This window comes from Phasianus colchicus, chromosome 9 (assembly GCF_987193195.1).
Source record: "Phasianus colchicus chromosome 9, bPhaCol1.hap1.1, whole genome shotgun sequence".
Classification (NCBI taxonomy): Eukaryota; Metazoa; Chordata; class Aves; order Galliformes; family Phasianidae; genus Phasianus; species Phasianus colchicus.
In genome coordinates this window covers 26,510,641-26,532,352 of record NC_143444.1, presented here as the reverse complement: position 1 = coordinate 26,532,352, position 21,712 = coordinate 26,510,641, and the positions used below count along the sequence as shown (strand labels likewise).

Sequence of the window (21,712 nt, the reverse complement as noted above, 5' to 3'; positions counted from 1 at the left end):
TCATCAGCTTTTTTTGAAAAGAAAAAAAATTTGAGCGCTTTTTGAGTTGAAACACCCGCCCACATTTTAACGGCAGAGATTTAAGGAGGCGCGGCGGAGTTGCGGCTCGGCCGGGCAGGAAGGCCTGCAGCGCCCGCCCCGCCCCTACGGCCCCGCCGCTCCCCGCGGCCATCGCGCGGCCGGGACAGGGGGAGGGAAAAGGGAAAGGGAAAAATAAAAAGAAGGCGTTTTCGGCTGTTTGAGCTCCGTGGCCGCCGTGCCCCGCGGCCGCGGGCACCTGCCCGAGGAGCGACCCGGGGCCGGGGAGAAGCCGTCCCGGCGCTGCGGGAGGCGGCGCTCAGCGGCAGCTTTTCGACTTTCCGCTGCTCGTGATGGATTCGAAAGTGCCATTTTGGGGGGGAACGGGCGCCGAGAAGACGCGAGGGATTCTCTCTTCCCGCAAAAGGGCCGCGGAGCGGCGGCGGCGCAGCGTGGAGATGGCAGCGCCCTTCTGACAGCGGCGCTCCGTGCCCTACGCTGCTCTCGTTGCTTTACGTTTCAGGAAGCCTCGGGAGGCTGAATTCCGCCCCAAAGAGCCCCGCGGGAGGTAAGGAGCAACGCCGCGGCTGCCCGTGGCGGGGTCTGTCAGCACCCCGCCCGCCTCTTCTCACCGCGGAGACGTTGGCTGGAACGGCCCCACGCGGGAGGCGGCCCGGAGACGATCGGCACCGGGGAGCTGCCGGGCGCAGCGCGGCACCCCGGCGGGGACAGCCGGCGCCGAGGGCCCGGGACGCGCGGCCAGCGCCTCCGAAACGAGAGCCGGTCGGCCCCGAGGTGACGGGAGGGCGCGCGGCGATCGCTGCCTCTCCCTTACAGCCCGGCTGCGCGGTTTTCCTGCTGAGATCCCCCAACCGCCCCTCGTTCGTGAGTGCAGAAAGGCGAAAGGTAGTGAGGTGAGCACGCTTCAAGCAGGAAAACGCCGTGCTCCGGCTGTCGGATGTCCACAGCCACGAAATGAGGGGAAAAGAAAGTGTATTTAAGGGCCTTGGTATGACGGTTCTCTGTCAGAAGCAACAGTGCAGGCAGCATTGTTAACAGAAGTATGAATTGTATCTCTATAGTTATCTCTGGGGGAAATTACATGTGTATATATATGACACCCGTGTATTTAAGTCCAGTTGCTTTTCTGCACAAAAATGAAATAACATGCAGCACTTCGAACTTGGTGTCAGGCGGCTTCAATAAGACCAATTTCGTGTCTAATCAGTGCCCCAGATCCCCGGGTTTGGGATGTTTGCTGTGCAGATGTACTGCAGAACAGGACTCGGGGCCTTGCAGCAGCCCCCCACTACTTGCTTTGTTTTACAGCTACAAAGCAAGCCCCTGCGTTCTGTTAATCACATCGCATAGCAAAAATAATGAAGTGAAGTACAGCAGGGATGCCGCAGGCCTCCTGCGAGTGACACTGCCCGGCCACAGCAAGCAGGCAGGCATCCATCCAACAATTCCTCCCAGAAAGAAGTGTCCCCATCACAGTCATTTCCTTTCGGCGGTGGTAGCGATACCGTCAGATAGAGGGAACTGCCCCGATGGGCAGCAAAACCCCCTGTGGAGGGCTGCAGGGACAGAGCCGGCCGTGTTCTGCGGCGCTGCCCGCGGGCACCTCGGAGTGCGGAGTTGCGAGAACGGAAAGCTTCGCTGCGAATCTCACCTGAGCTTCCCCAGCCGGGGCACGTCGGGCCGCTCACCTCTCCTTCACATTCTGGATCAAATCCTTCCCGTCTTGATCCAGTGAAGATATCATTATTTAAAATAATCCTGTGATAGACGTGAACACGGCGTAACTTATCTTGACAGCACACCTAGAACACAAATCGGTGCCAGGAATGAACTGGCTCCGGTCCAGTTTCCAAACCTCGCCTTTCAGACCTCGTTACAGTTACTCTCTAGTAATGCGGGGGTGGATTTGTTTGTAGCTCAGCCCGGGCTGCCACGGGCACCGCACCATTCCCGGTACCGACGGCAGCGCCGTGAGGGCAGCGCTGGTCGGACGGTTGTGAGCGGGGCAACAAGAAACCTATCGGGAAGCCTCGCCAGCTTAAACTAAAGCAGGTAAAGCGTAACATCCAGCTTTTCTGACCCTCTGCCTCTCTATCCCGAGCGGTGTTTTAGTACGGTTTGCATCCACCTCGAAGCTCTGCGTAGTTTTGCAGCCACCGAGGGGCACCGGACGCGTCCCGAAGGCGCCCAGCGGCACCTTGGGGGCGGCTCACAGCCCTGCCGCCCCGCTGCGCCGCGCCCCTCGCTCTCCCCCCACACAGACGGATTCCGCCGGGACCCGCGGCCGCTCTCCTTCCCCGCGCTTCGCTCTGCTGTTTGCCATCGAGCAGAGTCTGAAAATGGTCGGGCAGCGGCTCTCGCTGACGCGAATAGAAAAACAATAAAGGATTCTCTCTCCTAAAGCTGGGGAAGGAGCTCGGTTCCGAGATGGCGTGACGGAGCTCCGCGGGCCGGCACCGCGAGCAGGGCGCTCGGGCCGCCCGTGACCCGAGGGACGGCGGGCACAGCGATCGCTGAGCGCAGCGTTCGTGCTCGACGCGGGGCTGTGAGGGCACCGGGCTGTGGGGGCACACGGGAAAACCGGGATTCGGCCGCGCTCCGCCGCGCAGCCGCCTCTCACGGCGCCGGGGCGAGCGCGGGCCGCCGGCGGTGCCGTTGGACGCCCGCCGTCATTTCTCGTTAGGCCGCTCCCCGGGCCGCGGGGCCGCCCTCAGCCGGCCTCGGGGCGGGGGGCGGCCCTGAGGAGACGGCTCCCCTCGGGAGCCCCGCGGCGAGGCGGGGCGCCCCTCAGGCCGGGCCTAGGCGCGGGGCGGGGCGGCCTCGCGCTCTCTCAGGCGCGCTGGGCGGGAAGGCGGCGCGAGCGCGGCGCGCGCTCCCCTCCTTCAGCGGGAACGCGCGGTCAGCGCCGGAAAGGCGCCGCCTCCCCCGCTCCCTCCTCCTCCTCCGCTCCGCGAGCGCTTGACAGGAGGCGGTCACGTGGCGGCCGCAAAGCGCCTCTTTGCGACCTCGATGACAGGCAAAATGTGCGACAGGCGCCGTGCGGGCGGGGAGGGAGCGGCGCTGCCTCCTCCTTCTCCTCTTCCCCGGGCCGGCCGCTGAGCCAGGCAGCGCTGCTCGGCTCCGGCTCCCGCCCGCTCCGCCGCCTCCCGGCCCTCCGCCTCCTCGTCCTCCCGCTCCTCTCCGTCCGGGCCCGGCCCGCCGCCTCCATGAGCCCGTAGCTCCCGCCGGCACAGCTCTCGCTGCGCGGGGCAGAGCGGAGCCGGGGCCGCCGCCGGCCGCCATGGCGTCCAACATGGACAGAGAGATGATCCTGGCCGACTTCCAGGTAAACGGCGGCCCGTGGGGCCGGGGGCTCGCTCCTCTTTCTCTGTCCGCCCGTTTCGGTGCCTCCGGGGCTTTGTGGGAGGATCGCGAGCCGCTCTCCGCCGCGGCCGCTCCTCCGTTCCTTTATTTCCCCGTCACGACACGTGCCCTGGGCTCTCGGGCTGCGCCGACGCGACGTCCCCCTGAACTCGGGGAGCTTCGCGTCGCGTCCCGAAAGCTCTCGGCTCCGCCTCGCTCCCTCGGCCCGCGCAGGGCAGGCGGTGCGGGGCGGCTCGGGCGGAGGCCGTGCCCGGCGATGGGTGCCGGCCCGGCGGTGCCCTCCTCGCGGCAGCGCCGGCTCCGCGTGTTGTAATGACGGAAGGACTCTCCCCTCCCTTCTCCTCCCCTCCCCGTTCCGTACAACAACGTGTCTGTGTAGGAAGAATATGCCCTTGCAGCTTGTTGCCTCCCCTCCTGCCAGCGAAAAGAGGTAACGTTTAACTTGGAGCTCTTACTCTGAAGTGCGGTGGTCAGCATTTATTGCGGGGCCTGGTCAGTCTCTTCTGTGTACTGCTTCCTCATGCTGCTTGTTTGCCTTATTCCTACGTCCAAGAACGAGTAAACAAACAGGTGGGTGATGCTGGTTGTAATGGTGGGGCGAGCCTGCAGAGAGCAGCAGGTAGGGATATCAGATCATGTTAGAATATCTCCTTAATATTTGCTTTTCAATTAACCTTCTTTTTTTAAGCTTTGTCCACTTGCAGTGCCTGATTTTTGACTGGATGTACTCTTGGACTGAGTTGTAAACCTGCTCGGTGAACGTACTATGCCTTAAAAGAGCCTCTCTCAGCTGTTGGCTGTAAAATTCGTATATTCCATTAAAAAAAATGGGAGGGAAAAACTCCTCCCTTCCCTCGCTGTGTGTTTAACAAGAATGTTTCCTTGGAATTAGAGGTGGTGTGACTATATTGTACATTACATAATTCCTCTTTTGCAAAAGTTATCTGATCTCTTCTTGATGTAACATGTAGAGTTCCCAGTTGATAACAAAGAAACATTTTCACTTGTACATGAATATGTTGCACCCATTTTTATTTGAACATTTAGTGAATGTTTTTATAGTCATTTGATTTGCTGCACTTGGAGTTACTTTTGTGTATGTAAGGAGCAATGTCTCAATTTTAAGGATGGGTTTTCGTAGCTTTTCCACTACCAATACATTGCATAAAAGGAGACTAGGGCTCCAGTTCTGCATCAGTACCAACGGAGACAGACTTAATGGAGTCCTCCACATTACTAGCTAAAAAGCTTTGTGTTCCTCGTGTAAGACAATGATTCAGTTAGTCACAGGTAAATCTAATAAGACAGGCCTTTTTTTCTGTCTACTTTCCATATCTTTAGTGACTATGCTATTTTGCAATTCTGCAGTAGTTTTCTGCTTGGGTTTTGAAACCAGCTGCAAAAGGTATAAGAGCAACTGCGCTGTTTGTTACTGCAAAGACAAGTAAGTATTGTTACAAACTTGCAGAGCAGCGGTGGAGCTGCAGGAATTGGTCGTATAGAATGAAGGTGATGTAATTTGTAGTCATTGACCCAGGAAATGCTTTACTGTGTAATAATGCTTCTTTAAAAGAACAGAATAAGGAAGCTTCCATTTTATATACTTGTTTATTTCTGCTGTCATCTTTATTTTTGTTACTTTTTTTTTTTTTTTTAGTAATTCTCAAACTTCCATCTGATTCTGAGGTGCTGAACTGTCAGTTGTTGGACAATCATTTTTAGGCCTCATATCTTTTAGCTGTCAAAAATGGTGGAGGATTTTGAGTATTTTAAGTACACAGTGGGATTTACAACTCGTTAACTAAGATTTTAAAATGTAAAGTAAAACATCATGTACAAAGCAATCTTTCATGATTTTGTCTTTTATTTATCTGAATTTTTTAATTAATAAATGTGTTTCTGAGAGTTGTTTTGCTGTCTTTTATATTTGTGTTGGATATCTTGTTGAAGAATGGTGTACACAATGGGAATTTTAAAAGCCATTCTTTATAGTTGAGCTAATTTTTCCCGAGTGAAACTGGGAGGGAAACTTCATCAACACTTCACACTCAGCTTTCCCAAGCTTCTTTGAAGAATAATAGAGCATTGGTCTTGGAACTTTTACAACTTGAAAGGGTTTTCCATCTCCCCCCTTATTTATTTATTCATTTATTTTTAGGTAAGTCATAATCATGCCGATGTTTGATGCATTCATGGGCTTATTTTGTATCTCTCAAAATCATTAGGGATTTTGCCATTAGTTTAAACTAGAGTAGGATCTTATATTGCATTTGTTGGTTGTTTTTTTCCCTTTCTAACAAGGAGGCAAAAATAATTGAAGTTATTATAGTATACTCATATGTAAGTACATACATTGGATAATTTTATAAAAGACTAACTGCAAGATAAAGCTATCTACCAGATATAATTCTTAACATGTCTCAAAGCAATTGAAGGCTGTTCTGTGTGATTTCTGTTTGTTTTCTTCTCTCCTGCTGTGTTTTAATAAGGTGACTTTATGCTACCTGTAGAGTACTAAGTATGTACATGTAGGTAGGTTATATAAGCAACCCATCTGACTTTTTCCCCTTAGATCCTTCCTTAGGAAAGCCTCTACCAAAGCCTAGTTTTGTGCACCATCAGTCTGTTTTCAATGGAAGGATGTGAAGTTTGTGGGAGTTAAACCCACAAACAAGTTTTAGCTCTTTTCCTAAATGCAGTTCAGAATTTCTCCACAAAGTGTCATTGGCATATAGAAAAAATTCCACAGGAGAAAAAAAACCAAACCCAACAAATTCTTTGAAAAGATAACTGTGTGTGAATTGGTAAGAGTGATGCAGCAACATAAGTCAGATTCTGTTACAAATAAGGGAATATAATTTCTACTGATTTTTGTTATCATTTTTCTATTTGTTGTGTTTAACCAGGGGCAGGTAGTCAATCCCCAGGGAGTCACTTGATTATAGTCACTTGAGTCATATTAATGATCTGAGAAGGTAGGGCTTTGAAGAGAGTTGCTCTCACAGTGTATTAGTTCACTTTTCACTGTAAAGAACAAACAAATGGCAACTTCAGTTGCAGTTGTGAACTTAATCACAACTGTTATTTGTGCTGACATAGTTAAACTGTTCAGGAATGAAAAACAGTCTTTGGGTATTGCCAGAAGGGTCAGGTATGGACATTTATATACACTGGTACCTTAGGATGGGCGCTGAAGTTTTTGTCAGTGTAAATCATGTCACTCATAGGACCACTTTTGTCATTCAATGCAGTTATCCTCGCAGTAATTCCTAAGTGTAGAGTGGGTTGGAGGGTTGGAGCACAGTGGGAGTTGGGACACCAGCTCTTGGGTGTCCATCTGTTACAAGAATATCCAGCACATAAAACTTCCATAGGAAATTTTTCATGGAATTCACGCTTCTCATTGACCAAGTAAATTAGTTCAAGGTTTGATCTGGGTGGGAAGACTTTGGAGTGGAATAGTAAGACTCAAAAATCCTTACTTTCCTTGAAGCAATGGGTATCTAATAGCTTGTTTCTTCTGTGAAACAGTCATGTGGTGTTTTCTTCTTTTCAAAATTAACTTAGAAAATTGCTGGATGGTGGAGTGCTTTGGTATGATTCACATTCATATATAAAACATGCTTGTTTTTCTTCTGAGCTTCCCCTTTGCATCAGTTTTTTTCTCAAAAAAGAGATTTGTGGAAGGAGCAAAGAGGGGTTGGGAAGGTAGAACATAATTGCCAGAAAGGTGAGAAAGCATGCTAGATAATCCATGTTTTAAGTTATAAGATTGATCATTACGTTGGTACCTCAGCCTAAGAGTCTTTATTTTGAAGGTTTAACTGTAATTCAAGCTACTCTTTCCATTCTGGAATAGTAAAACTAAAGAAACCGCAGAGTCGCCTTCACTTGGAAGTTAACAGAGTGCTGCTAAATATCTGACAAGATATGCTTTCAAAAATACTGTTGGTGTTTTTTTTTTTGGTGACTGTGGGAAACATCAGTTTGCTTCAGCCCTGTTTAAGCTTATCTCTGTTATGCAGTTTTCACTTTGTAACAGTCAATGTGCAAAATTTGTGTGTGTTAATTTTTCTTTGCTACTGGAGTTTTGCTTTCTTTTGCATGTATTGTTGTGTTGCCTTGGGTCAGCGTTTGTCACCTTTTAGTTAATGCCAGTCTGAAAAGTTGATAGGTGAAAAAGGTAGGCAGATACAAGAACAGCTTCAAGATAGTGCACGTGGTTCTTGCCCTGCACTGTGACTTGTGCTGGGGGCTGAAAGGAGCGTCCCATCCATTGTTAGTAAGAGGAGTTTATCCACCTGGGGGTTTTGAGCCCATAGCAAAGTTAATGTTCATATAATTGATTTCTGAAAGAAAAAGTGTTGGTGTTTGGTTATGAAGATGTTGGAGCAGAAAGGACTGCTGCTGATTTCTGCGAAGGCTTTCTGTGACATGTTTGGCAATTCCCTTAGAACACAGCCCTCAGCGAAAGATAGATGCTGAAGGGACATCCAGTCAAAGGTTAAATCTTTGGAAAGCGTTCTCAGACTTATTCTTAAAGTTCTTGGAGGGCTACCATGAGTGTCTGTTTGTGTTCAGATCTGTCTGATTTTAAAAACTCATAGCCTTGCTTACACCAAAGCCAACAGGATTCATTCCTTTGTGTGATTGCTGAAGAGCTTTAGCACAGGCACTCCCAGAGCTGAACTGAGCTCTGCAGCTCCCCATAGCTGGAAGGAAATGCAGTCCTGTGAAGGTTAGAAATCAAGGATTGGGAGAGGTAGGTTTGTTTCCTCTTTCCCTCCTATTGAGTGTGGTTTTGTCATGTCTTTTAATTTTGTGCATTACACAGTCAGTAGCAGCATTGGAACTGGTAGTTGGTCCTCTTGGTTTGCAGTGCATTTGGTTTTGTTTGCTGCAAGTGGCCTTAGGGGTCGAGATGTGATGGAAGTATACTGCATGCTCAGTGTATTTTGGTTTGGTTACTTTGTTTGTCATTGGCTGCTGCCAAGGCTGTTGCTCATATTTATTTGTTCTTTATGTGTTTCTGAAGAATCAACAGTTGAATTCCTTCAGACACTCCTAGATTCACTTGTGACACCAGAGCTCATATGCGCCAGAACAAAGCTGGTTTGATTTCCTCATCCCCTCTCTGGCCTTTAAACAGGAGATGAAGTGGATTGCAGAGTTGCAAAATGGAAAATTCATGTAAGAATGATGTTCGTTTCATAACATGATAACTTGGATATTTTCACTGATAGCTCCTCATGGAGAAGCCTGCTATGCTCTTACATAAGGATAGATATTTAATTAGAAATACAGTCTGACATTTATGGAAAGAAGATACCGTGATATGTGTAAATTACAGCCTAGCTGTAAGAACCTAAATAATTTCCTGCTAGAGCACTGATTCATTTTTAGAAAGAGGTTTATGCAGTTCTTTTCATTCAGTTACCTTGGAAGGAGTCTTCACATCATAGTAATCACATCACTTTTTCCGTTGGCCCATTCATATCAGTATTTGTGTTCGTAGGTCACTGAAACTGACTGGGAGGAATAGATGTTTTTCAAATGCTAAGACAACTAGTAGTAGCTATAATCTGTAAATTATTGTGTCTACTCATAGAGGCTAGGGATGTCTTCTCTTCATTGTAAGGAAAGAGGACATTGTTTGGCAAATAAAAAGTAAAATGTGCGACCAATGTTTCTTTGTGCACAAGTATCATGTACAGTAAACAAATTTACTGAGTTGATATTTTTGACTGGAGGGAGGTGTAGAAAAGGAGAGGATGAAGATGTGAACTGCTACAATTCCTGATGAATTCAGAGAATTTCCAATCTTAAAAGAATCTCGGTGCAGAAGGTCTGAGATGTTCCCCCCTCTATTTGGGCAGTTCGCTTACCATTGCATGCCTTGTTTTCATGCTTTTCCTACTGTGAACAGGAGTTAATAGCTTATTAAAGAAACTGCATAGCATTTTTGGGGGGATAGAATTTGTATTTTTGTAGTGAGTAGATATGTTTGTGCATTACACAGTCAGTAGTAACAGCATTGGAACTGGTAGTTGGGCCTCTTGGTTTGCAATGCAATTGCTTTTGTTTGCTGTAAGTGGCCTTAGGGGTAAGAGATGGATGAAAGCATACTGCATGCTTAGTGTATTTTGGTGGGGCAGCCAGTAGATGAGTCCTTCCTTTTAACTGCTGTAAGAACTAGAAGAAGCCTAGGTAAACACCTAGCATTTGAGTTGTCCCTCATCATTTGGATGAAAGGAAATTATGTGCTTGGTGGCTTGATGGATACCTGCTAATTAAGCCCTTTTTTTTTTTTTAAATTTACTAGATAATATGCAATTGTTAAAAACAAGTTGAAGAGGAAACCAAAGTCCTAATGTATGCGTTTGATGTTATTTGGTCTATCAGAGCAGTCCTATGGTGATCCTCTGAGTTTAACTGGCTGAGCAGGTCTTTGTTCTGTGGAAGTAGTTATGCTTTCAGAAGATACTTTGATAAAACTGAAGTTTTAAGACTTTTTGAAACCAGAACAGATTAGTCTTTCAGAGCTATTTTACATAGGTTTCATATTCTACCTATTGCAGGAAACAATCTGTAAAGACAAGAGTTCTGGATCTGAGTCATCTCTATTATTTTTTTTTTTAAAGGTCAGGTTATTTGTGTGAGCAAATACCAAAGGTGCTGTATCAGCTCAGACTGAAAAACCAGGTTGCCGAATGTCTCATCTGCAGTGGGTGGCTGGTGGCTAATCCTTAGGAAAGAGCAGTAAGAAATAATATTTGAATGGGTTTTCCTGTTCCTGGAAGTCAATACTTTGAGAGTGTAATGATAAAGTTTTTTAGGAGAATTTTGGAAATTGTGTCAGTTTGATACAGCTTTGAGTTCTTCATCATTTGAGTTCTTTGGAGATCTCTGAGTAGTTCTTGATATGTAGGTTTACTTTTACTCAGTATATTGTACATACGTTAGTGTACACACTCATCCTATTCTGCATGTTTCACTGGAGCTTCTACTATCTCTTGTGATACAGAAGTCAAAGTTGCCCAAAGTGCAGAAATCTTAACCCTCTCTTGTTTCCCTCCAATGAAATTCACAAAAAGTTTGATGCCTGTACTGTAGGAAGAAGGGGAGATTGAGCATTTAAGCCTGTTTTAAAGAACAGTCTGCTGCTTTTTTTTTTTTTTTTTTTTTTTTAAATCATTTGCTGAGGTTCCCTTAAAATTTTGGAGACTGTCTGATCCAGGTGGTTTGTTCTGGGTGTGTCTATTGATGCTTCAGAATAACAAAGCTTCTCTTTACAGAGAACTCTTATGGGATGAGTTTTAAGTTCCTCTGTAGTGAAAATGAGCACACACAATTCATTTAGCTTTTCCATTATGTCCTTGCCTTCCATTAATACTTCTTTGGTATCTTCTTTGATCCTTCTGACCTGTTTGCAACCTTCCTTGTCAGGATGCTTTTAAAAGCTTATGTAATGTTTGTGTCTTTAGTCAAATGTTTTTTTTACAGTCATTGTTGGCCCACTTTATGGTATGGCATGTATCTTACTGGGATTTGCGTGTTCTTGTACTGTCCTATTTTGGATAGTATTTCCAAGTTTTGAGAAATACGTCCATTCCTTGTTGTCCTGTTCTGTACCAAAAAATATCACTATGGAATGTTGAGTATAGAGATACGGATGCATTAAATAGGAGTTAGTGCTCTTCCTTCGTGTGTTTGTCTGAAAAATGGACTTTATTCCTTCTTCAATTTCTTCTAGGATTCTATTGCTTTAAAAGTAATGGGGAAAAAGATATTTGTAAGTATTGAGGAACCCAGAGTGTTTCTCTGACCCTTGTTTCCCATTTGTATTGTTTTCTGACATGGTAACGTATGCAGAGCATTCCAAAAGTAATGCCTCCTATTTATCTCCATGGAAATGACAAAAGATGCAAAGAGCACAACAAAACTATTTGGTAGAACAACTCATCTACAGAATGCTGTTTTTCAAGGTAGTCGCTGCCCCTAGTTGTACATTTTCACTACCAGTGAACAAGAGCCTGCATGCTGCTCTTGTAAAAATCTGCACCAATGGGGATGACCCACTGTTGCCACTGTTGAGGTTCAGCCTCTACTTCCAGACCACCAGTGTCCACTTCTGACACTGTGGACCAACATAATAAAACAAGAGGTGTTACTTTAAGAGCAGTATTTGTACACTCTGAGAGCAACTGTGATTCAGGAAATATTGGTGTTCTTACTTTCACTAAGATGCTTTTGTAGATTAAGCAAGCACAGGAAAAAATGGTGATTATCTGAACGAAAGCATTTTGTAGTTGGATGGCAGTTGTAGTGAAAGAAGGACATCTTCAGCGTTCAGAAAAGGCAGAGGGTTTAGTATTCCAGAGTACTCATCAATGGCTGCTTGTTTTTGGTTTGGCGTGGTTTTTAATTCAGTTTGAGCACCCCTCTTTGTATGTAGTGCAGGGAAGATGTGGCTAAAATGTGTTCAAGTGTTAGAATTGTGAAACTGGGGTTCATGTCTTGGCTCAGCTGATGGACTTCCCAGTGTTGTGCCTCCATGGCTTTCTGGAAGCAGAATTTACTACAGATTCTGCTGGAAACCATTTGAATATGGTTAATGGGGTTCCAAGCTAGCTAGTTCTGCTCAGAAGTGGTTGGAGCTTCATACTACCAGCTCAGACTTTGTACTCTGCTTGCTTTGTTCAGGAGGTCTGCAGTCATCTCAGGGTGGGCAAAGTTCACTCTTGCTACCTATTAGTTTCCAGGCAAACAAGTCTTGTGTGACCTTCAGAAATACCACTTTTGTTACCCTCTGTAGGAGGGGGACAATGTTTTCTCACTTTGTGTAATGCACTGCTCAAGTAGTATGAACAGTTGGGGCAGGAATTGAAAGCATTGGGCAAAGCTCAAGCATGGCGCATGCGCCTGGACCTTTTCTAGACTTCTGATGCTGGTAAGTGTGTTAGCTTGTTTTGTTAAGTGAACAGCTGGTAAATCTGCTTCATTTTTACCAGATGGTCTTCCGAGTTATGTAAAAACAGAGTATTCTTATCTCTTCATTTAGATGCTTGCAGTAGGTGACCTTTCAGTTGGTGTCTCAGTCGATATGCCTGGATGTTTTTTAAAATGTTTCTCTAAACTAGAAAGAAGTAAAAGTTAATTTAATAACCACAGATGACTCATAGTAAGAACAGTCTCATTGCCTCAGTATGGTTGGGTTGTTGCAGGGTTAAAGTGATATGGGATACCACTCAGGGACTTGTGTCTTGTTCTCCTGTGTAACTAGTGATAGGATAGGAGGGAATGGCCTCCAGTTGTGCCAGGGGATGTTCAGTTGGGATATTAGGAAAAATTTATTTTCTGAAGGGATGGTTAGATGCTGGAACTGTCTGCCCAGTGAGGTGGTTGAGTCACTGTCCCTGGAGGTTTCAAGAAATGTTTGGATGTTGTACTGAGGGATGTGGTTTAGTGAGGAAATATTGATGATAGCTGGATGGTTGGAGTGGATGATCATGGAGGTCTTTTCCAGCCTCGGTGGTTCTGTGATTCTGCATTGCAGTCTGTGTGGTCTGGGAGGCTGGTGGGGCTCTGGCGTAAGAGATGCCCAAGTACCCAAAAATCCCAGTTGTGAGGGTCCCCTGCCATGACCAGAGAACCACCTAGGTGGAGAGGCAGCTGGAGCTTGTTTAATAAAAGGAGAGAAGGAGCTAAGGGGGATCTAGTGCTCTTCCATCTCTTCAGCAGGCAATAGACAGTATAGCATCCAGTATCTTAGAGTGACAGAGTGAAAGGACGAGAGGTAAGGGTTACAGGTTGCATCAAGGAGAGTTACAGCTAAATATAAGGGAAAAAATCCTTCCATTGGTGGTGATCAAGCACTGGAGCAAGCTGTCCAGGGTGGCTGTAGACTCTGTCTTCTGAGATGTACAAAACCCGACAGGAAGCTGAAGTGTCTGTGAATTGACCTGTCTGGTTGTGATTGAAGGAGTCAGTAAAACAGCAAGCTGAATTTTGGTTTTATTGGAAGGTTAAGTACGTGAGGAGACAGAAAAGAAGGATATTGCTGTTATTTCTGATGCTATTAAGAACAGCTCTGAGGTTTTCTTAGCTGCCACCCTTGAGAATTCTGCTATTCTTTCTAGCAGATCTGTGGCCTGCACCTGAAAAGTGTTTTTCTTGCTCCTCGTCTCTTGTCTTTTAAAGAGTAAGTTACTGAAGGGACAGTGAATTGATTTTAACAGTATTCGTTCTTTGCCACTGGTTTTCTCTTTAGAAACTCATATATCTTTATAAAATAGAAAGAGCTCCAGCTGTATTGCTAAAACCAATAATAATAATAATAATAAAATGTTGGATACTTTTAAAAGTAATAATTTCCTAGGGTGCTATCTGTGCAGCTGCAGTGGTGGGGATGAATTAGGCTGCCTTCCTGGTGTTTCATAGATCTTAAAAGGATTAAATCCTCCCAGGTGACATGACCTGTTGAACCTTGTGATGCCTTAATAGAGTTATTTTCCCAGGTATTGCAGTTTTGGGTACATGTTAAGAAGATGGGCTGAGCTATAGCTGCAGTAAAATGCTGATGGCTGAAAGCTCTTTTCATCCAGCACAGGGAAGTCTGCATCAGTTGTTTCAGTATCTGAGGAGTAGGCATTGGACTGAATGACAGTAGCTTAGTCTTACTCTGAGATAGATGGATATGATGTTAGTGAGAGGAAAAAATCTGTAGTTGACAACTGGCATGAGTCTGTCCTGTTGATCTGTTGTCTGAGTTGGCTGTTCGGGGTGCTTGGATCTAGGGCTCCAATGTTTTTGCTGTATGGACCCATATTTGTGTCTGCCCCAGGTTACTGCAGGAAGCTCAGCTGAAGATGCTGACTGCAGGATGCATGTGAAGGCTAGTCAGGCACACTGTGAGCTTTTTTTTTCCCGTCTGACATTTACAGGAGAGAGAGCAATGCTTGAGGTAGTAATTGCCATGCATGATGCAATGCATGATGTAGTTCTCTGCCATCTGTCTGTCTGATTTTAATGGTCCTGAACCCCTTGTGTGAAGTGTTTGACTGTATCGCCTAAATTGGGTTAGTGCAGAAGTGGTCCCTGCGTGGGGAAAGCTGTGAGTAGTCAAGGGAAATAAAGAGTTGATCAACAGATCATTGAGAGAGGTGGACATCAAAGTCATTCCAATTACTGGCTATTAGGCTGACCCTGGTTTTTGGGTACTTCTGACTGTTGTGTTGTGTCTTGATGAGAAGGAGAAGAGGCCACAGGTGAGTAGGGATAGCAAGCTCCGCCTGGCTGCCAAATACCATTTGCTCCCAGCTTCTGTGCAACAACTGCCACCAGCTATCTATCAGGGCTGCAGTAGCCTCACTCTGTATTTGAGCCAGCAACAGCTGTTTGCTGCTCTCCCAGCTTCTGCAGAAGTAACAGCCTGGCTCTCTGTGCTGGGAGCAACAGTTGTCTCTTCCAGCTTTGCTGTGTAACAACTGCTTGGGTCTCTGTAGCAGGTGCAGGAGGAGCATTTTCAGCAGCAGCTGCTGCCAGATGGGGAAGTCAGCTGTTTTCCTGTGATGTGGAGGTAGGCTAAAGCCTTGGCTGGTGAAATGGGGGGGGGGGGGGTCACAGAGGTTCTCAAAATCCAGATGCAGCTGTTAGAGCTGCCAAGGTCAGACCACCCTCCAAGGAATTAGAAGAGTGAGTCTACTGCCATGTACTATAGCTTTCTGTAAGCACCTCCTGGGTTTGTCTTGGATGCCTGGAATTGTCTGCCTTTCAGCTGAATTATTTCCTTGATGATTACTTTATTTTTCCCTATTTAACAGTGATTCAGATTACTTTGCCAATAAAAAAAGATAGGCCTCTTGGTGGATAGCTCTGAAACTTTGCATGGGTAAGCTCTCCATCAGTAACTGAGGTGATGGTTAAGCTGTAAAGCTATGTGAAAAACATTTGAAGGAGAACTGCAGAGATTTACTGTATGCAAATCTAAATCTGGCTGATAGAAACACCTGGTCTGGAAAAGCAAGGTGCTGAGAGAGTTACTTTAACATTCAGTAGTTTTATCTTCAAAATCTGGTCTTGTGCGTTCAGTAAAAAACAACAGTTTATTCATTTTTCACATTCATTTTCCTCTTGTGTGGTCTGAGAAACCCAGGAGAGACTGCTCAGTCTCTGCAAAAATGCTATATCTGCTATGAAGGGCAAAAATGCTATTTTAGATTTAGAGGAAATCCAGAGAAGAGAAGGCACTCTTCCTAACATTTTCTTCCCCTCTGTCCTTTGCTTAAATTCCTGGATTTCTTTTTGATGTATAAATGTTTGCAAACCAATAAACGTGGAAGGTTTTACCTTTACTGCGATCATTTATTTAAGTTTTAGATTTTACTTGGAGGACGTGCTTGTTGTTGCTTAGATTTAGTACTTTGCCGGTAGGAATTTTCTTCTGAGATATTTAATGCCTTCTATGAAAATAAATCTGAATAAAAATCTGTTAATCTCTGAATTAAAGTGGAAAAAATTCTCATCATACTTCTAACAAAGTATGCTTTTGCTTTCCAGAGTTTGTATACTTTCCAGTGGCTTGGAATTTTTTCCTGTTACTGTTAGAATTCAATTTTTTTTAATTTTAATTTTTGCTTGGGTAGAATGAAAGGCATAAGAATGAGTAAAATGCATGCTTTATGTATTGTGAAGGAGTTGGCCCTATGATTCTTAGTTTGGCTTCCTGAAGAAGTAATGCATGTGAGATCACAGTGCCCAGGTGTCCTCATAAATAACTTCTGAACTCAAGTACTCATGCCAATTAAATTCTTCCAGATTTAATCAAAATACAACAAGGTAACATGGAAATAAGTCCATTAAAAAAAAAAAGAAAAAGAAAAAGAAAAAAAAAAATGACTTCATAAATATTCTAGTCATTGGAAAAGCTTAAATCAGCTCTTGAATTAGGAATGAGAGATGAACCCATAAAGAACCAGACTTTATTAATTTCGTGGCTCACAGAACCTGCTGCTTCCTTATGTGTATCTTCCAGAGGAAAACAAAAGCTGGTGTCAGCCAGATGTGCTGGGACTCATCCTGCCCTCCAGAAGCCCTTGATGTCACGACTATCAGGGAGGCCTTGTCTTGGGTGCTTCACCTTAAGGAAAATAATTGAGGTTCAAACCAGATGATTTTCTTGAATTTGTATTGCAGGAAACAAACTCCTTTTTGATTTTTTTTTTTTAAATTTTCTTACTCATCTTTAGACCGGTGATGAAGCGTGACTTGAGACAGAAATTTGTGTTTGACAGCTTGTAGTGTCTGAATCAATTCTCCTCCTCCATGTTGAAGTGTTTTTCTGAAATCATAGTCTGCTGTGATATTACAGCATGCTAAGGAAGATTTTAAAACATCGTGTTTGTGGTTTACATTAATCAGTAGCTTTCATTCCTTCATTGTTGTAATTCCAAAATGTTTGTTTCTCTTTTATTGGCACCTAACAAAACTAACAAAAGTAGTCAATCTGAACTGTGAAATCTCAATGTTGTTTTTTAAAATGTCCAGACTTTAAGTGTGTTTCACACTGTTGTCAATGGAACCTCAGACTTTGGTGAAAGTTTATCACAGAGTACATTGCAGCAGAGCTGTCAGGATCACTTTCAGTGTGGCCTGATGATGTTAAGTACTTGTTTCTGTGCTCCCTTCCCTGCCATTTCTCTCTTTTAATGCTTAAAGGAAAGTGATGAGTCTTGGAATCTTTTCTCCCACTGATTCTGTTCTATTACTGTTAAACTATATGGAGGAAGGAACATGATCATGGCTGAGATCTTGTGAAAGATGAGCAGGATGCTCTCTTGCATTTGGAGCTGAGTTCAACTTACAGTACCGGTTTGATGGATTTTACCACTGCTGCTGTATTAGATTACTTGAACTACATAAAGCCAGAGTAGTGCTGGAACAACATTCAGGCATTTTATCTGGAAGTAAATGTTTCGTTACATAGACTTCATTTTAAATAGTTTCACAAGGCTCCTCACCTGTACTAGGCTGAGCAAAAAGTCTCACTTGCCACCTTTTTCTCCACATAGCAGTGCTGTGTAACACCCACAGTGTGTAGGGGTAAAAGGCATTGGTGGAGGCAGTAGAGTTGGTTTTGGTTTGAGACAAAGTACTGCAACCACCCCAGACTTACCATTTTAAATATTTTTGTGGTCCCTTTTAAGGGAGCATGAGTGTTTCACAATTTCTGACATAGAATTCTCAAAACACCTTTATGAGACAGCACTGTAGTCCTAATTTTGCAAATAACTACTTTGTCTTGCTTCCTTATGTGGCTTGTTCAAGGTTACACAAGAGTCCTCTGGTGGAAGAGGGAATTATACTTGACTCTGTGGTGTTTAAAGCTCTCCTAGCAGAAATCAAAAACCTATACGTTTCCTGTCATTTACTGAAATGAATTCTAAGTATTAGTGCTTGCTTTGATCAATGCTTTTAATTCAGTTTACTGCTTCTTTTTCTTTCTAGGCTTGTACTGGTATAGAAAATATCGATGAAGCTATAACTTTGCTTGAACAAAATAACTGGGATTTAGTGGTAAGTATTCTAAGAGAATGACTTGTCAGATGAACAGTGGTGTGCCATCCTGCTGAGACAGCTATTGTCTTTATTTCAAAGTTGTATGGCTGGGGCAAGCAAGTTATGTGCAGGCTTTTTTTCTAGTTCTTGCTTGTATCATGACACTGCAAAATAAAGGCTTGGTGTAGTTTGTCCAGTACTAACTTTAAGCTATGAAACTGTGACATACCAGAAAGCATATGCAGAAGTGCACATTTAAATTTTAGTCATTAATGTTTTTAAACAGGAAAGCACAACTGTGTGTTGGCAGAATGGTACGATTTAAAACATCCTTAGTCATAGTGGTTTGTTGTGACACAGTGTGGGCTGGGCTGTTTTGCAAGTTAAAGTATTTGTTATATGAAAGCAAGGAATAGTGTTAGGCATTCTTCCCGGGTTGTAAGGTTCTTAATACGATGCATTAAATCAGTTGGGTAGGATTTTGGGGGGCTTGTAAATTGTAAAGTTATATGTATTACAATAAATGATCACAGGTAATGCTGAATGAGAGAATTATGATGAAAAAATGTTAGGAATAATAAAGAGGAGTTGTTTTATTGTTTGTTTATTTTCTTTTGAGACTCCAGAATGAGTGAAAAGGGAGCGAAGTACTTACAGCTATGATAATGCCTTTACATTCTTCATCTTATTAGTGATAATTAAGTGATCTAGAAGTAAAATGTAGTAGGGAAAGAAGTAATGTCCCAAAAATGCATGCTTAAAAAAGACATGGAAAATAAGGAAAAAAGGTTAAGGATGTAAGAGGTACTTCAGGATAGTGTCCCCAAAAGGGGAATGGGTAAGTGGTGGAAGAAAAAAAACGAATTGGAGTAGGTAGAAGTGACAGAAATGCCCTAAGCTCCTGTCATTAATAGGACACTGTCTCTCTCTTATTAAGAGCAGACTTGTAGAAAGGGGAGTGGATGCTAAATTATGGAGAAGAGTGATGAAAGAGAAGATGAAATTTGGAGGCAGAATGTAAAAAGACAAGGAGTTTCTATCTTGAGAGAATTAAACATCTTGTTCTTAGACAAGGGATTTCAGCATTTCAAAAATCAAAACTGCACATGAAAAAAGCTCACAACTGATGAGAAACCTAGAGACTCCTTATTTTAAAAGTGTAGAATGAAACTGTAAAATGATAATTCTTTATGTGCTTACTGCATAGGTATTATCTGTGTGCTTGTGTTGTGCCTTTCTACCCTGTGATTCAGTAGTCAAGTTCAGAACCAGTTCCAAGAAACTGGGGAGGAGGGAATACTTCGTTTTTGATTAAACCAAAAGGTCTTGAAACTTTTCAGCTGAGATGGAAAATATGAAAATGTATATGCAAGAAGCCTTACACTATAAATGTTGTATTTTTAGGTTGCTTTGAGAATTTTTTTGTTTGCCCTGATGCAATATTCCTACTGCTTATTTTCTTCATAGTTTTTTTTTTTTCTTTTTTTCTGGTCCTGTTAGTAGATTTAGTACAAGGGTTAAAATGTCACCCATCTCCTTCCTGTAACTTGAGTGAGTGTTGCTGCGTTTTTGCATTTTTTTGGACATAAGGTCTTACCTTTTTAAACAAAACAAACCAGCAATCCAAGCCTGAGTGAGCTCGAAGGAGCTTTGCAGTTGGACTTGATGATCTTTAAGGTCTTTTCCAACCTGAGCAATTTTATGATTCTTTCTTGGTTTAGTTGCTCTTTTATTTTTTTTTAAAAGGCAACCTTTTTTTTTTTTTTTTTTTTAAATTAAGAATGTGTATGAATTATTTTTTTCTTTTCATCTGAGAATGGAAACATCAACAATTTTTGAATTTGTAAAGATCCTACTTCTGTTATGGTCACGCCTCCCCAGTCTTCATTTATCTCCCTTAATGTGGGGTTCTTGGAGACATTATCTTCCACTTAGGCTAAACAAATTGGATTTAAATCTGAGTTGTGTATGTTTCATGGTGTTGAAATCACATTTGTAGCTGTTTAAAGTGATACAAGAAGCTGCCACTCATAAACATTGTATTGCTAGGTTTCAAGTGCTCAAAATCAAATTGGTAATGAGATTGCTGTGGAGGAATTTGCCTGCAGTAACAACATATGAATTGCTTGATGGGATCATGAAGTCTAATCTTGCCAATAACTGGTTTCCTCCTGTTGCACATGAGTTGACCTTTGTTGTGGTCTTCTGCAAATAGCAGTTTACTCTTTTCTTTTTTTTTTTAATGTATTGGAGCTCTGTAACCTATTTACTGGGCTTATTTAAGGCCAAGTGATGAAATGCTACAGATGTTCTGTGGAAAAAAAGTAATCCCAAGTATGTCCTTTTAAAATCATTTCTGATAGTATATATTTAAGAGAAATAATCTATTAATACAGAAATTCCTAATCTGCTTCTTGGCCCTACGTGACATGGACTTTCAGGTATATGAGGTTATTATATGAGGTTATTACATATGTGGTAAATCTGCTGTCCTGATATCCTGTACATAAAATCAGTAATTTTTTTGTATGAGGAACAGGATTCCCTGCTTGATTTTTCTACCTTTTTCCATACGAGCATTTCTGCTGTTACTCCTTAAGTTGTTGTTATTTCATTGTATTTCCAGCAGATTTGGTGATGTGGGTACTGCTTGGCATAACACTTTAAGAGGAGAGTCAGTTTAATCAAAATTGAGGTGGGGTTATCCCATGTTCACTTCACTGTAAACATTGTGTGTATAATAATATATTAGAAGAAAAAACAACCTCACAAAAATCTGTTTTCTATTTAAAATAAACTCTTAAAATGGCCTTTGTGCCTTCCTGCTGTGCTTAGCTTTGTTATTCTGTGTTTGAAGCACAGGATAATTTCAGTGAAACCAGCAGCTTAGTGCACCTGGAAATGTGATGACTTGCAGTTCCTTTCTCACATAGCTTCCAAGAATCAGCTGACAAAAAAACATTTCTGTATCTTGGAACAAGAAAATTGTATATTTTGAACATCTGTTTTTAAGAAGCTTCTACTCTCAGCTGCAGGGTTTTCTGTTTTTGTTTTAATGTATAACTTATACAGAAGATTGTTTGGTTTGACTTAATTTTTAATGGAAATATGCATTTTGTTTACACTTTATTCTTGTATTTTCTTCTGTGTGATGTCCTTTGGAAAGAAAGAAAGAAGTAAAAAAAATATGAAAAATTTGAACTTAGAAAAGTGAGAGAGGGTTTTATAATTTTTCTTCTCTGTTTCTATTGGAAATGCCATTTAAGATGGAATTCCTGGTCAGATGATGATCCACTGCCTCTTGACAGTTAGCAACAGTCCATTATTTCTGTCTTTTGCTACTTTCTAAACATTAACTTAGTTCTTTTGTTATAATGTGTAGTAAATCTCAGTACGACCTGGTAAGAACTAAAACACTGGAGATGACTTTTGTCTGGTTTATTTTTCCAACTGATTTGCCCTGCAGAAACATTGATGTATCTCTGTTTTTTTTTTAAATTGATTTAAATTAGACTGCACCCAGAAATCAGGCCTGATTTTTTTTTTTTTTTTCCAATTTCAAATTTTGTCTTTAGACAGGTGTCTCCTGTATCTTGGTGTCCTGTCAAATATGTTCAGCTCAGTTAGTTAATTCTTGCTGTTGCTGTGTTGAGTAGCCTGGACAGCACTCAGAATGGTGCAGCCAGAAGAGCTGAGGAGGAAGAAAGCTCAGAGGTGACAATGACAGGTACTGCTGGTGGACAGGTTTCCCTTG

At 43.1% G+C, this 21,712-nt stretch overlaps 1 protein-coding gene across 2 annotated transcripts in view; it reads left to right on the top strand.

The window, feature by feature from the left end:
* Positions 1-2,951: 2,951 nt before the first annotated feature.
* FAF1 (Fas associated factor 1) overlaps positions 2,952-21,712 on the top strand; it is a 144,600-nt gene continuing 125,839 nt past the window's right edge. The window contains exons 1-3 of one of the 2 annotated variants that reach the window (XM_090146655.1): positions 2,952-3,364; positions 3,782-3,832; positions 17,908-17,976. In XM_090146655.1, coding sequence (XP_090002781.1) covers positions 3,320-3,364; positions 3,782-3,832; positions 17,908-17,976 — 165 coding nt within the window. In that variant the 5' untranslated portion in view covers positions 2,952-3,319. The remainder of the gene's footprint in view (positions 3,365-3,781; positions 3,833-17,907; positions 17,977-21,712) is intronic. The other variant, XM_031602222.2, reaches the window with a different exon arrangement.